Source organism: Hyperoodon ampullatus, assembly GCF_949752795.1.
Source record: "Hyperoodon ampullatus genome assembly, chromosome: 19".
NCBI classification, from domain to species: Eukaryota; Metazoa; Chordata; class Mammalia; order Artiodactyla; family Ziphiidae; genus Hyperoodon; species Hyperoodon ampullatus.
Genome location: NC_136932.1, coordinates 31583091 through 31598517, shown reverse-complemented (window position 1 = coordinate 31598517; position 15427 = coordinate 31583091). Strand labels below are relative to the sequence as shown.

The following is a 15427-nucleotide window of genomic DNA, read 5'->3' as shown; positions in this document are numbered from 1 at the left end:
CTGGGGGCTCAAGCCAAGGAACCACGGGCTGGGTGGGTGACCACCCGCTGGGCCTGCCGCCCCCTCCATCCAAAAGCCCCAAAGGCTGGCTACTGGGGAGGTGGCCAGGGCCCCGCACACCTGTGCCTGGACTTGCTGGACAGACTCGGAGACTTTGGGCTCCACCTGGGATCCAACGCCCCTGCCCACCACAGACACTTCGGGGGAGGCTGGAGGCCCTGAGGGAGGGCAGGCAAGGGTGAAAGAAACGGAGGCTGCTGCTCTTCCGTTGGCCCCACGGGACGGACAAGCTCTGAGGGGCCAGCCCTGGACGTGGCCACTTGGGAGACATAGCTGCACCTGCTCTTACTTGTTCAGGCCCAGGTTCTGCCCAGACCAGGGCCTCGGGAAGCGTGGGGGACTACAGGCCAGGTGGGGAGTTGCTGCCAGAGCTGGGCTCTGAGGGCCAGCAGCATCCAGAATGGGGCGGGCAGCCTCGGTGGAGCCCCAGCTTGAGGAAAGGCAAGGTGTCCACGGGGAAGGGGCCGTCAGCGCGGTCCTAAGCAGGGGAGCCTGGGGCCCTCGGGGCTCGGAAAGGGCTTTGAATGCCAGGCCGGTGGTGGAGGGGCGGTGAGCAGGGAGAGGGCAGCAGGTGGGATGGGGGCGGAGAGGGGCTCCCTCTGCCCAGCGCTGGCCCGAGACCCTGGAGCCCTGAGCTCTGGCAGATTCGCTGCTCACGACCTGGGCCCGTGAACTCAAAATAAAAACAGTAAAAGAGTAGAAGGATGCTCATCAGAAATCTCATTTTCTTTCCAATTACGACTACTATTTTTGAAGCATCACACATTCTTTTTTCCCATTTCCTCCCTAATTTTTCAGAGCTCCTGCTTTGCTGGCTCAGCCAGCCCCCCGGGCACTGACCTGCCCTGTGGCCACAAGGGGCACCACCCTCCTCTGGGCCTCCGTATCCTTGGTGGGGAAGGGGGCATCTGGGGACAGTGTCAGGCGAAGTAGGCGTAGAAGAAGACGTTGACACACACGAGGAGAATGGCGTTGAAGCCACAGACGCGGGCCCAGAAGGCATGTTTCTGGGATGCTCGGTGGTCACCTGGAGGGGGCGGGAGGAGGGGACAGATGAGGGCCACAGGGTCCCAACCGGGGCCCTTGCCTCCAGCCCCGCCGTGGGTGGGAGTGAGAGGGAGCACCTTAGGGTCACACACGCACCTGTTTTGGCTCCCGAGGGCAGGTCCTGAGCCAGGGTCCACCAGGTAAGATTCTCGATCTGCAGGGAAGAGTGAGGGTGAGGGTGAGGGTGGCGGGACGGGGGTGGGCCCAGACGGGATCAGGGGTCCGTGATGGAAAGAGGGCAGCCAAGTTCAAAAAGGGCCACATGGGGCTACGGGTCAAGAGCTAGAAAATTCCTGAGTCAGAGAGGGTCAAGGGTCAGGACAGGCTCACCTGGATGCCCTGAGGGGGTGGCGTCAGCAGGCTCCCAGCCACCACCACGGCCCCGCTGAGCACGAAGAGAGCCACGGCAAAGTGCAGGTAGTGGATGCTGTGGAGGATGGCAGGTCGTTCCTCGGGGTGGCCGCAGGGCGGGGCTGGGTGCAAGAACTCCAGCACCAGCCTGGTGGCACCCACCGCCAGCCCCGCCATCAGGCCCCAGAAGGCCCCCTGGGGGGAGAAGGCAGGGCAGCTGGGGCCTTGGGAGGAAGGCCAGGGTTACCCCCGACCCAGGCACACAGGCGGCAGGGGGAGATGTGCACCCAGCCCCACCCCAGCTCTCCCCATCCCCACCTGCTCGTTGGCCCGCCGCCAGAAGATGCCCAAGACGAAGACCGCGGTCACCGGGGGGGCCAGGGAGCTGGTCACCGACTGCATGTAGATGAAGAGCTGCCCACTGTTGGAGCCCTGCAGGACCGGGATCCAGGCCACACTCACGCCGATGAGTACCACAATGACCAGCCTGCGGGTGGCAGCAGGCAGGCCGTCCCTCGAGACCTCTCCTCAGCCCTCCCTCGCCTCCCACCGGTCCCTAAGGCTCGCTCTCCATCCGTCCCCTGCTGCTCCAACTCCAGCCTCCTCCCTGGCCCCTGTCCACTCCTCCAGGGATGTGGCCCATCTTGCCCTCTCCAGACCCTTCCATGGCTCCCTGCCGCTGGCAGGAACCACCCCTGACTCAGCCTGTGTTCTCCCGCTCATCCCTGGGGTCTCACGGTGGCCCCTGTGGCCCCCCGGGTCTCCTGCCCACCTTCAAGGCACCGTCCCAACCTCTGTGCTTGCTGTCCGTCTCCCACTCGCGGTGGCAGCAGCCTCATCCTGTCAGTTCACTGCTGCCTCTCCCGGCACACAGTAGGTGCTCAATACACATCCTTGACTGCATGAACGACCCCCTGCCCTCACATTCAGGCCAGACTGACCTCCCAGCATTCCTCTAACCCTGGTGGGCCTTTGAAGGAGCCATGGCCTCTGGTTGGCACCCCCCCACCCCCTACAGCTCTTGGCTGTGGACTCACATCCACTACTGGGCGACCTCCAGCCGGAGTGCAAGGTTTGGAGCCCAGCAGTCTCAGGTGTGAAGCCCCTTCCCTGCCCCATCCTGCGTGGAATCCTCCTCTCAGCTCCTGCCTGCCTCCTGCTGGGCGTGCCCCCCCCCCCCCCCCGCAGCAGGGACACCCTTCACTCGTTCCTCCACAAGGCATGCATGAGGAGCCCACCGGAGAGCAGGGTGCTGGCTTAGGGACCCAGACTTGGTGACGAGCAAGCCTGGTCCCTGCCCAGCACCCAGAGTGGAGCAAAGAAAACAGATGAGCCTGTTATCCTGCGCTCAGGGCAGTGCTGAAGGAGCCCAGAGGAAGCGTCCATCCAGGAAGGCTTCCTGGAGGAGGGGACCCTGCAGCTTTGAAGGGGTATGGAACCTGGCTAAGGGGACAGAGCTGGGGCGAGGTGTCCGTATGTTCCTCCCTGGCTGAGAGCCCCTCGGCTGTGTCCTGGGTCAGCTGGACGCCCCTCACCCTCAGAGGTGGGTGATGCGTGAGACTCCCTGGAACCCTGGACAGCACAATAGGAGTGACAGAGGCCATGTGTGCAGCTGGGGCGGGCCCGCCTGCCTCCTGTCCTTCCCTTCCAGGCCAGAGGGAGAGGGTGGAGGAAGGAGGCACCCCCTTGATTAGGGCTAATTAACCCTCCGCCTGGCAGGCAGCCAGTGCTGCCCGCTTCAAAGGCACAGGCAGGCTCCACCCCACCCTCCTCCAACAGGCCCCGTGTCCAACACCAGACTCAGCATCTCTTGCGGGGCTGGTGCTCTCCAGCCCGACCTAGAGTGGGGCCCTGGCCCTCTCACTGCCCTCTTGGGTTTGGTCTGATGACTCAGCCGCCACCAGGCTGTCAGAGGGACCCCAAACCCAGAGGCTGTTCCTTCTGCCTGGAATGCCCTTCTCAACCCCTCCCCCGGCAAAACCCCCTTGTCCACCAAGGCCCAGCTCAAGACCCTCCTCCTCCAGGAAGTCTTCCTGACACCCTGCCCCCCCACCACCACTCTGCCATCAGGATGACCGGCCCCCTCCATTGCCCCTGGGCTGCAGCCATGGTTGCAGGGGAGTCCCTCAAGGGATGGGGGGGCTCTGAGACCTCTCTGGGTCCCCTATGTTGCCCAGTTTGATGCAGGGTCCCAGGGAGGGCCAGCAGTAGTGGACTGAATAACAGAGAAGGGTGGACAGAAGGGGCTGCAGGGGAGGACTGGGGAGTGGGGCTGGGGGCTGGCAAAGATCGGGGCCCCAGGCATGAGGTGGTCACACCCCCAGGCTTATGATAGCTCCTCTGGCCCCCCAACCTGAGGAGACCTGGTTGGGGGGGTCCCCAGCATCCCCGTGATGGCCTCATCCCAGGCTCAGGGGGCCCTCTGCTGCCCTGCGGTCTGGGAGTCCCATCTCTCCTTGGACTGAGGCTCCAAAGATCCAGAGCCCACACAGCTGGAAACACAGTGTGAACAGTGCCGTTAGGCAGGAAGCAAGCTGGAGGTGTTGGGGGCTGTCCTGGTGCTTCAAAACGGAGGGGTGGTAGGGCTAAGCCCTGGCCGCACACCCAGCATTGGGCCCTTTCCACCCCACCGACCTGGCAGCTGAGATAACTGGGGCCCAGAAAGGGTGAGCAGCCCGGCCCACATCACACAGCCGGGTGCCCACAGGCAGGCTGGCAGGGCCCGGGGTGGGCTTGCCTGGGTGGATGGGTGAGAAGGAGGGTCAAGGGTGCCCTGTGGGGGCTGAGCTGGCATAGAGGGGAGACCGGCTCAGGACTCTGGCTTCAGGTGGGAGCGGGAGGCTGGGAAGTAGCAGGCAGGGGACGTGGAGCCGCCGAGGGGGGACTGAGGCTACCAGTGTCCAGGCCAGGGGGCCGAGGCACACCCTGGGCGGCAGGAGGACGTCCGGGCCCCAGTTCCCGGGAAGCCAGGGCTGGAGGGGCTCAGGGAGGAGCCGGTCCAACAGGGGCTGGGAGGGGTGGTCCAGGTGCTGACACAGAAGCTGCCGGTAAGCCGAGGGAGAGGCTCCCTGTTCTGGAGGAGGTCTGAGCTGCAGCTGAGCTCACACTTGCCAGCCGGCATGTCCCAACAGAGGCCTGCTGCTTTGCATCACGGGGATGACTGCCTGGAGCTCCAGGAGACTCCACCCTGAGGATGGGCACCACAGGCTCCCGGCTGGAGGGGGCACTGCTGCCAAGCCCAGCACCAGAGGGCCGGGTCCCCCTCGACCGGCACAGTGGGGGCTGCATGGCTTGGAGGGAGACAGGCAGGGTGGGACTCCTGAGAGGGCATCGACTCCTCTTCATCCATCACTGAGTTTCACCCCTAAAGGACTCCCGGGTACTCGGCCAAGCTTGGGGATGGAGGGCTGTGCCAGGCACAGCCCCCCTCCCTCCATGGGGAGGGGCATCGGGACACCAGTGGGACCGACAAGGCCTACATGTGCTATGGGAGCGAGGCTATAGTTCCTGTGGGAGGCTTTGAGGGGAGGGGGCTCATTCCTTGGTCAGAGGTATCAGGGTGGGCTGCCTGGAGGAGGGGCACTTGAGCAGAGTCTAGAAAGATCAGGTGAGTCATCAAGGTAATAAGGAGGGGACAGGTGGGGCTCGGAGGAAGTGGGCAGAAGCTCAGTGGGGCCAGGGGCACAGGGGCCAGAGGGACAGCTATGGTGTGGGTGTGGCCACACCTCAGTGCTGGCTCTGGCCCTCTCTGGGGCAGCTGGGAACTGTCAGGGGGACTAGGGGCTCAGACCTTGGGAAGGCAGATCTCTGCGTGGTTAGGGAAGGGGGCTCTCCCTGGCAGATTCCCTCAGAGATTACACTTGGGGTAAGAGATGCATCCAAGATGGGGGTTGTGGCTGTGAAGGGGTGGCCAGGAGAGCGATGTGGAAGGTGGGAGGGGTAGAATGTTCTGCTCTCTTCTCTCCTCTCCTTCCTGGTGTCGTCCTTTCTCCAACTGGCAAACTCCTACTCATCCCTCAAAGCCCAACTCTGCTGGGGCCTCATGGGTTGGTGGTGTGGCCAGGGAAGCCCTCCTCCCAGCCCCTCCCCCATACCGTCCCACCAGCAGCAGCTCCCGCTCCCCGGCGCGGGGTCGCAGCCACTTCCAGATGTCCATGGTGAAGAGTGTGCTGCTGCTATTGAAGATGGAGGTCAGCGATGACATGAGAGCAGCCATCATCACAGCGATCATCAGCCCCCGCAGGCCTGGGGGGACAGGGGCCACTGTGACCCTGCCCGGGCTGCGTCCCCGCCCCCGGGAGCCCTCCTGCCCAGGCCCCGCCGTCTGAGGCCCCTCCAAGTCCCTGCAAGTGGAGGCCCAGGAGGGAGTAGGTGGGGGGGTTGGAGGTGGTGGGAGAGAGACCCCGACATGGGAGGCTGGGGACAACGGCGGGGCTCCCACGTCTGCTGCCCGAGCCTGCGGGCTGCTGGCAACAGGGATCTGTTCTCAGCCTCTCGCTTCTACGGAGCTTCCAGTTGACAGGGCACTTTCACACCCAGACTTCATTTGATGGTGAGGAGGTGGAAACTCAGAGAGAGGAAGAGAGTTGCTCAGGGATGCACAGCAGGCCAGAGGCAGAACTTAGGGGTGGGGTGGGGGAGTGAGGACAGCCTGGACGGGACCCTCAGCCTGGAGGCCCCGCCCTGGGCAGGGCCCAGGGGACCAGGGCCTGGGGTTTCCTGCTACTTCCTGTGAGTGGCCACCCTGTCTTGTTGGCTCTGTGAGAGAGGAGATGTGGCTGCCCAAAGAGGAGAGAAAAGCCACGCCGGTCATGGGCTGAAAACGAATAAGGGGCCCCCACCGAGGTGGGCGAGGCCCTGCTGTGCAAAACCTGCCGGGGGTCGTGGGCTTGAGAGGGGCTGAGTGTGCGGAGGACTCAGTGATGTGTGGCTTCAGGCTGGTCGCCTCCCCTCTCTGGGCTTCACTTCGAGTCTGTCTCCAAGGCTTCCTGTGCTTTTTCTTCAAGTGTCTAAGCACCTCTTCCACCTCTGCAGATTCCCTGTCTGTCCTCCACACCCCTTTCCCCCACCCCAGGATAAGCCACCTCCCCTGAGGGCTCAGACTTGCAGGTGCCATTGCTTGCCTGGCCCTGGTTCTGTATCTGACCTGCTGTGTGACTTCCAGGCATCCCATGGCCCTCTCTGTTCACTTAGGGTGACTGAGATGGGGCCCAGAGGAAAGTGAGTTATATCATGGTTTTCCCCCAGACATTTCTCCAACCTCCTTCCCTTGCTCAGGGAGGTGGATTAACTTGGGGCTTATTCTCCTCCCATTTCTCACACAGGGAGCTCAAGGCCTGGAGAGGGGTTATGGCCCAACAACGGCTGGGTGTCAGCAAGCCCCCAGAACAGAAGGGGCAGACGAGGCCCCGGGGTGGGAAGCCACAGTGCAGCCAAGCCCTGTGCCGGTCAGTTTCCCTGTGCAGCTGCGTTTAATCCCAGCAACCATGCTGAGGGGTGGGTTAGTGTCATTATCCCCAATTTACAAATGAGGACACTGAAGCTGCGGGCAGGGAAGGGACTGGCCCCAAATATCTCAGCCAGCAAGTGGCAGAGCCCAGGTCTGGTCCAGGAGGGAGGGAGGAGCAGGGCGGGGCCAGAAAGCTCCCTTGGGGGTGGGGGGACACTGAAGACCCGGAGGTGAAACCAGGTTGCAGAGGAAAGTCGGCTCCTCTTTTTGCTTAGGTGGGATGTCCCTTGCCATGTATTCTGCTTGCACACCTCCTGTGACTGAGAACTCACCACCCCACATCAGACTGGCAGGGAAAGTGGAAAGGCCAAAATCTGCCCCATGTTCTCTGGCCTGCAGGGTCTCAGGGGTCTGCAGAGGCAGCAGGCTCAAGGTGGGCCTGGGGCTCCTGGGCCCCCAGCAGAGTCAGCAGTGGGTCTGGGGCCAGAGAGACTCGGGTTTGTGTCTCAGCCACAAGCTACAAACCCGGGACAAGCCACTTTCCTCTCTCTGTGCCTCAGTTTCCCCATCTGTAAAACGCAGCTAAGAACTCTGCCTCATAACCTTACATAAGAAGCAGTTTGGGGCTTCCCTGGTGGCGCAGTGGTTGAGAGTCCGCCTGCTGATGCAGGAGACACGGGTTCGTGCCCCGGTCCGGGAAGATCCCACATGCCGCGGAGCGGCTGGGCCCGTGAGCCATGGTCGCTGAGCCTGCGTGTCCGGAGCCTGTGCTCCGCAACGGGAGAGGCCACAACAGTGAGAGGCCCACGTACCGCAAAAAAAAAAAAAAAAAGAAGCAGTTTGTGAAAGGGCCTAACACCCAGCAGGCCTGAAAGAGGAGACAGTGGCAGCCTTTCTGGAGGGACGGGCCAGCACCGGCTAAGAGGATGAGCCCTGGGGACAGACCGCCCAAGTTCAGAACCAGCTTTGCAGCTCACTTGCCACGACCTTGGCCAGGGCACCCTGGGTCTCAGTGTCCCCATCTCTAAAGTGGGGATGATGAGGGACTTCCCTAGTGGTCCAGTGGTTAAAACTCCACGCTTCCACTGCAGGAGGCACGCACAGGTCTGATCCCTGGTCGGGGAGCTAAGATGCCACATGCCGTGCAGCGTGCCAAAAAAAAAAAAAAAATTAAAGTGGGAATGATGATCACAGTGCCCAGGGCTCCTGAGAAGAGGACACGAGTCAGCCGCATGTGACGCCTGGGCGTGGTGCCCGGTGCACGCTGGGTGCCCCGTGCGTTTTCTATTATTATTACTTTCCTCACATCCTGCTCATCCCACCTGGATGTCACACAGAGTCACGCTGGATCAGAGTGGGCTCCACCGCCCCCAGGGCTCCTCCCCGGACCCAGCTGGAGCCTCACCTGTGGGCATCAGCTCCATGACCAGCTTGGGGTAGGCGATGTTGGAGCAGCCAATCTCGGCCCCGCAGGCCCGCAGGCACTCAGAGGGCACCACACAGCCCACGTCATCTGCGTGAGAGGAATGCCTAGTGTCCCCCGCTCGCCCCCCGCCTGCCCTCCCTGGGGTGGGCAAACCCCGGGCTGAGGACAGGAGCCTGGCGCACCTGCTCTGTCACCATCTGCCACCAGCAGCCGCTCGGCCCTGGGCCTCAGTTTCCCAGCCTGGGTGACGAGGCGGGGGCCAGCCTCAGAGACTACTCTGGCCCTTGACACCCTCTCCTTCAGCCTCCTGCCCATCCCATGACCCCGGCTCCCTGTCCCACAACAGGCCGGCTCCGCTGCAGGCTGGCCCCGCTGCAGGCCGGCCCGGCCCAGGTGAGCCATCCATCCACCGTCTGAGCCCCTCTGGGCACTGGTCTCCCTCCCCCCACCTCCTGCCCCCAGCCCTCTTCCCCAGAGGGGCAGGTGGAGGCCCCCCACCCGGGCTGACCCCTCAAACAAGAAGGGAGCCCAGAGCTCCGTACAAGACCCTCCAGACTCCCAGCTCCTCGGGCTGGTCTCCTTCCCTGCCCCTCTCCCCGCACCCCAGCCTCCTCCCACCCGAGCCTTTGTGCTGGGTGCTGCTCTCCCAGGCCTTCCCAGGGGCGGCTCAGAAGTCATCGCCTCCATCTGAAATAACCCCCCTCCCCCATGACCCCCTCCCCCCTCAGCACTCGTTGTCAACACTTCACCTCCCCTGGACAACTGGGGCTGTCGGCACGGGAGGTGGTTCTGCTGCAGACCCTCCCCCGTGGCAGGGGCAGCACCCACTGCTCGTCCTCTGAGTGAACAAGGAATGAGTGGATGGCCCAGACCTGGCCTGAATCCGAAATCCCAGACTCCCCCACCAGACGCCTGACCCTGTTCAGGGCCTGAGGGTGGGGGTCCTGGCTCCCAGAGAGCGGGCGGAGGTAACAGACCTAGGGTCGACCCCACGTGCTCTTGTGCCCCTGGGAAACACTCTTTAAACACCTTTGGCCCCTGCCCCCCTGGATTCTCAGCAGGGCCTGCAGAGGAATGCGCAGAGCAAGCAAACGCAGAGATGCGATTACGGGGAAAGTTCAGAAACAGCAGCCATCGCTCAGCCGCTCGGGCACAGGGGCCTGTTTGGGGGGTAACGTTTCCACGCGTGGGCATTGATGTTTCCGTGACTTGGAGCCCCTGCGCGGACCGGGCACTCCTGGGTTAACGCCGCTCCTTAGATGCCCAACCCACCGTGGAGGGTCTCAGGCCCCCTCCCCGGGGCCAGAGGGGCTGGAGCGGCATCACCCCCCTCCCCCATGACCCACGTCCCTGAGCGCCAGGCTTCCAGGGCATCTGCCCCGCCAGGCCCCCACCCCTGGCACCTCCGGCTCAGTGTGTCCCACCGTCCTCCCTCCTGCCACAAGGTGGGCACCAGCTCCTCACGGCCTCCCTTCCATCCTTCCAAAGCCACCGCTTTGCTCACATCACTTACTTCTCAGGAACCCCCTCCCCGCCTCCACCCCCAGAGCCCACGGCTTCCTGGAAAAAAGTCCTTTCCATGACATTCGAGGCCCTGGACAACTGGTCCCAGGTCCTGTCATCCCAGCACCGTGCGCTGGCCACCCCGACCTGCTTGCATTTTTTCACATGCGCCCAGCATGCTGACGCCTCTGTACCTTCGCAGACGCAGTCTCCTCCTGCTGCTCTGTCCCTACCCTTGCTCACCTCCTGCTTCAGGGCCTGCTGCAAAGGGCTTGCTCTCCAACGGCTTCCACAGCTTGTCCCCACCCCCTAAGGCAGAGTAGCTTCCTCCCAAAGGCTCCTAAAGCCCAGGGTTGAATCACAATTGTTTGTTTGCATATTTTACGCCCTCCACCAGACCAGGAGCTCCCCAAGGGCGGACACTGGCTTTGAATCATCTCCTCTCCCAGGTATCACCCTGTCCAGGGCTGGGCCCAAAGGAGGTGCTCTGTGAACAGTTGTGAATAAATGAATGAGTAAACAAGTGAATGGTTGGGAACAAGGGGAAAGGCACAGAAGGAGAGGAGGAAAGGGAGAAAGGACCCCACAAAGAGCTATGGAGGAGTTCAGGCACTGTTTGATCCAGCTGCCCTACCCTACCACCTCCCACCCACAGCTATGCATATGAGAGAACTCAGGAGCAGAAAGGGCATAGCTTTCCTAGGACACATAGTCAGACCCGGGACAGAGCCTGGGGTCCCAGGTGGGACTCTGGGGCCACTGGGGTTCAGGTGGGGTCAGGTGACAGGTTCTGGGCTTGGACTGGCTGGCTCTGGCACCTGGAGGACTCAGCCCTCCTGGGAGGGACAGGTGATGTGTCACGGCCACATAATGGCTCAAAAAGCCCAAGTCAGGAGATTCTGGCTGAGTTTATTCGGCCTGTTGCAGCCCATTCCAGGCTGCCAGGATGGGGCCTTGCCTCTGGGCACCTCGGGCTTGCCTGCCTAAGCAGCAAGCAAGAACCACCTCTCCTTTGTGACAGCAGCAGAGGTGCTGCCACCTAAACAAAGTCCCCCATTTGTGCCAACTCAGGAGTGAGCAGCCCCAGGCCAGGGGGACCAGCAGACTGGGCAAGGGGCCTGGCCTTGCCTGAGTACCGGATTCCACGGGCCTGGGAGCTCCCCGCTGGGTTCCACCTTGACATCAGCACCCCTACCCATCCGAGGCCCACGCCAGAAGCCTGAGGGCTGCCTCTCTCCTTGCCCCCCACGTCCTCCCTCCCTGCGGCCCATGCCAAGTCCAGCCACTGGGCTTGGGGACCAGGGGAGCTGCACCACCTCCCCCCTCTAACTCACCTCCCCTAAAACCGTGACTCTGCCCACTATCCTCCCTGCTCACAGCCTCCTGTGGCCTCCATCCCCTGCAGGAGGGAGCAAGGGACTCTAACTGTGCACTACAGCCTCTGCCCACTTGGCCACCCTGACCACCACCAAAATTTCACCCTCAACTCCAGGCCTCTGTGTTCGCTGTACCCTCTCCCTGGAACACCCTTCTCAAACCCAGGGAGCTCATACTGATTCCTCCCAGCTCGTTGCGGATGTCTGGGCTCTACAGGCTTTGAGGAAACACCCTCCACGGCACCAACTCTGTGACTTGTGTCCTTCCTGCCTCTCGATAGACTGTGACCATGAGGCCCATGGAGGAGCCTGGACTCCAACAGCGCACAGCACAAGCCAATGGGTGGCAGGTTCTGCCTGTGTTTGTTGACTGACTAAATGACCCTCTTCCAAGCTGGTCATTGGACACACCAACCCGAGAGGTAATCAAGGTGCTCCCCACTCCCAAGCAAGCCTGGCTTATCCCTGGGAGCCAGTTCAGATGCTGATATCACAGGAGGGAGCACACAGACCTGGCTCTGAGTCCAGTTCTCCCAATCCCTTACTATGTGATCCTGGGTATTTATTCTCTGGGGCTATTTCTTTCTCTGTAAAACCCTTCTGGGGACATCCATAGGCCAACAAATCAACTTCAATCTAAATTTCATACCTTACACAAAAAAATTAACTCAAAATAGATCACAGATTTAAATGTAAAACTATCAGACTTCTAGGAAAAAAGTAGGAGAATATCTTCGGAACCTAGGGCAAGGTGAAGAGTTTTTAGACTTAACGTCAAAAGCATAATCCCTTAAGTGAGAACTTGATAAAATAGAGCTCATCAAAACTAAAACTAAAGCTTTCCCTGTGGGTCCAGTGGGTAAGACTCCACACCCCCAATGCAGGGGCCCCAGGTTCGATCCCTGGTCGGGGACCTAGATCCCCCATGCATGCCGCAACTAAGAGTTCACACGCTGCAACTGAGAAGTACACATGCTTCAACTAAAAGATCCCGTGTGCCACAACTAAGACCCAGCACAGCCAAAATATAAATAAATAAATACATATTTAAAAAAAAAAACAACTAAAGCTTTTGCTCTGCATAAAACACCTGTGGGAAGGATGAAAAGAAAAGCTGCAGAAACAAATTCAGTAAAGTCGCAGGAAAGAAGAGCCATACATAAAACCAGTTGTGTTTCTATACACTAACAATGAACTATCAGAAAAAGGAATTAAGAAAACAATCCCATTTACAGTAGCATAAAAAAGAATAAAATACCTAGGAAAAAATTTAACCCAAGGAGGTGAAAGGTCTGTACACTGAAAACTGTAAGACACTGAAAGAAATTGAAGAAGACACAAAAAAGTGGAAAGATATTCCATGCTCATGGATTAGCAGAATTAATATTGTTAAAACGTCCAAAGTGATCTACAGATTGAGCGCAATCACTATCAAAATACCAATGAGGGCTCCCTGGTGGCGCAGTGGTTGACAGTCCGCCTGCCGATGCAGGGGACACGGGTTCATGCCCCGGTCCGGGAGGATCCCACATGCCGCGGAGCGGCTGGGCCTGTGAGCCATGGCCGCTAAGCCTGCGTGTCCGGAGCCTGTGCTCTGCAATGGGAGAGGCCACAGCAGTGAGAGGCCCGCGTACCACAAAAAAAAAAAAAGAAAAAAAAATACCGATGATATTTTTCACAGAGGTAGCAAAAACCATCCTAAAATGTTTGTATGGAGCCATAAAAGATCCTGAGTAGCCATAAAAGATCCGAACCTTAAGAAAGAAAAACAAAGCTGGAGGCATCACACTCCCTGATTTCAAACCAAATCACAAAGCTATAGTAATCAAAATAGTGTGGTATTGGCACAAAAACAGACACACAGATCAATGGAACAGAATAGAAATAAACCCCTCACATATATGGTCAACTGATTTACGACAAAGGAGCCAAGAATCTACAATGGGGAAAGGACAGTCTCTGTAATAAATGGGTGTTGGGAAAACTGGACAGCCACAGGCAAAAGAATGAAACTGGACCCCTATCTCACACCACATGCAGAAATCAACTCAAAATGGCTTAAAGATTTGAAAAAAGACCAGGAACTGTGAAACACCTAGAAGAAAACATAGGTGGTAGCTCCTTGACATCAGTCTTGGCAATGATTCTTTTGGATTTGACACTAAACAAAACAAACAAGTAAAAAACCCACAAACAGACCCCAGAAATCTGATTTAAAGATGGGCAGAGGAACTGAACAGACATTTTTCCAAAGGAGACGTACAAATGGCCAACAGATACATGAAAAATACTTGTACAACATTGCTAATCATCAGGGAAATCATCACACCTGCAAGAATAGCTATTATCAAAAAGACAAGAGATAACAAGAGTTGGCCAGGATGTGAAGAAAAGGGAACAACACTTGTACGTTGTTGGTGGAAGAGTAAATGGGTGCAGCTACTATGGAAACAGCATGGAGGTTCCTTAAAAAATTATAAATAGAACTACCATATGATCCAGCAATCCCGCATCTAGGGTTACATATTTTAAGGAAATGAAATCGCCACTTCAAAGAGACATCTGCACTCCTGATCACTGCAGCATTATTCACTATAGCCAAGATATGGAAACAATCTAAGTGTCCTTCAGTACTTATAATAAACGGATAAAGAAACTGTGATGTTTATATATACAAGAAAATATTATTCAGCCATGAGAAGGAAAGACATCCTGCTATTTGCAACAACGTGGATGGACCTCGAGGGTGTTATGCTAAGTGAAATAAATCAGAGAAAGATAAATACTGTATGATATCCCTTATATGTGGAAGCTAAAAATGCCAAACTCATAGAAACAGAGACTAGAATACCATGGAGTACCAGGCAGCAAAAGAAAGGAACACAGCCATACACACCAACCTGGATGAATCACCAGAGAACAGATTGGTGGCGGCCAGGGGTAGGGATGGAGGTGTGGGTTTGGCTGTAGAGGGACAGCTCTGCATCTTGACTGTGATAGTGGTTACACAAACGTACACATGGGATAAAGTTGCACACATCTACACACATACACATAAACGAGCACACGTGAACTGGTGAAATCTGAAAGAGGTTTCTGGCTGTGGTATTACTGCACTATCGTTGTGCAAGATGACACCATTGGGGGAAACCGGGTGAAGGGTGCATGCAAGCTCTCTGTTGGGTTTTTTTAACAGCTTCCTGTGAATCTATAATTATGGGCAGGTAGCTGGAGGGCTGGAGGCCCTTCAGCCCTGAGAGCCAGGACTCCCTTCATGAGCCCCAGGGCCTCTGTGCAGGGGAAGAAAAAAAGGAGCAGCTGAGGCCACAGAAGGTCTTGTCTGGATCCCCAGTGGCAGGGGCTGTAAGTCAGGCTTCAGGACTCCCAGGGCAGTGCTCGGCCCTGGGACCACCTTCCTCCCCCTTCTGACCAATGTGCAGGGGCGGGGGCGGGGGGATGCAGGTGTGTGTGCATGTACCTGGGAGGCGCTGGGGGCACTTGAAGGGGCACTATGTTCAGACACAGTGTGAAGCCCCCAGGCCAGGGTGGAGTGCAGGACTAGAGGGGTCAGCGATGGGGACCACAGGCATGCTGGGGCTGGGACACTGCATCACTGCTCGGGGCAGCAGACCCAGGGAAGACGCTGACAGGCAGATGGATGGTGGTGAGGGTCCTGAGGGAGGGGGGGTTCATGGGCCCAGGCCCAGTGACATGAACAGCTGGCCCTCAGCAGCAAGAGCAGTGTCCTCGGGGCCCCAATCCCAGCTGAGCACAAAGCAGCTCCATGCAGGGCAGGCGAGGTGACAGTGGTGGCAGGGCTGGGCCAGGTGCCTGGCTGACTGCCCGTGGCATGCAGCGGGATGCGGGCCGTTGTCAGGCCAGGTTTCGTGGGCTTTGCTGTCCCCACCCTGGCAGCCTGCTTTCAGATGTGGTCCCCACACGCCCCCAGAACCGGGGTCCCAAGCCCCAGGACGCAGGGCAGAGGGCTGGGCCTGACCGCAGCCCACAGCTGCCCTCTGAGGCCCTCCCTGCCCCCGGGCTCATCATACAGGACCAGTCCTGGGTGGGCGGGGCTCCCAGAAGGGAGCGGGGCTGGGACCTAGAACTGGGTACCTGCTCTATCCACACCAGGCTCTTTGCAGGCTCCTGAGGTCGGGTCAGACCTGCCCCACCTCTGCCTTGGTGGCTCCCAGCCCGGTCCCGATCCTACTTCCA

The 15427-nt window shown here is 59.1% G+C and overlaps 1 protein-coding gene across 4 annotated transcripts in view; it reads right to left on the bottom strand.

The window, feature by feature from the left end:
* Positions 1 to 757: 757 nt before the first annotated feature.
* SLC5A10 (solute carrier family 5 member 10) overlaps positions 758 to 15427 on the bottom strand; it is a gene marked incomplete at its 5' end in the record, with an annotated part of 54445 nt that continues 39775 nt past the window's right edge. For 2 of the 4 annotated variants that reach the window (XM_079725377.1, XM_079725378.1), the window contains 6 exons: positions 758 to 1087; positions 1204 to 1261; positions 1438 to 1653; positions 1777 to 1945; positions 5553 to 5703; positions 8313 to 8420. In XM_079725377.1, coding sequence (XP_079581503.1) covers positions 981 to 1087; positions 1204 to 1261; positions 1438 to 1653; positions 1777 to 1945; positions 5553 to 5703; positions 8313 to 8420 — 809 coding nt within the window. In that variant the 3' untranslated portion in view covers positions 758 to 980. Of the gene's footprint in view, positions 1088 to 1203; positions 1262 to 1437; positions 1654 to 1776; positions 1946 to 5552; positions 5704 to 8312; positions 8463 to 15427 lie in introns of all 4 variants that reach the window. The other 2 variants (XM_079725376.1, XM_079725379.1) reach the window with 2 other exon arrangements.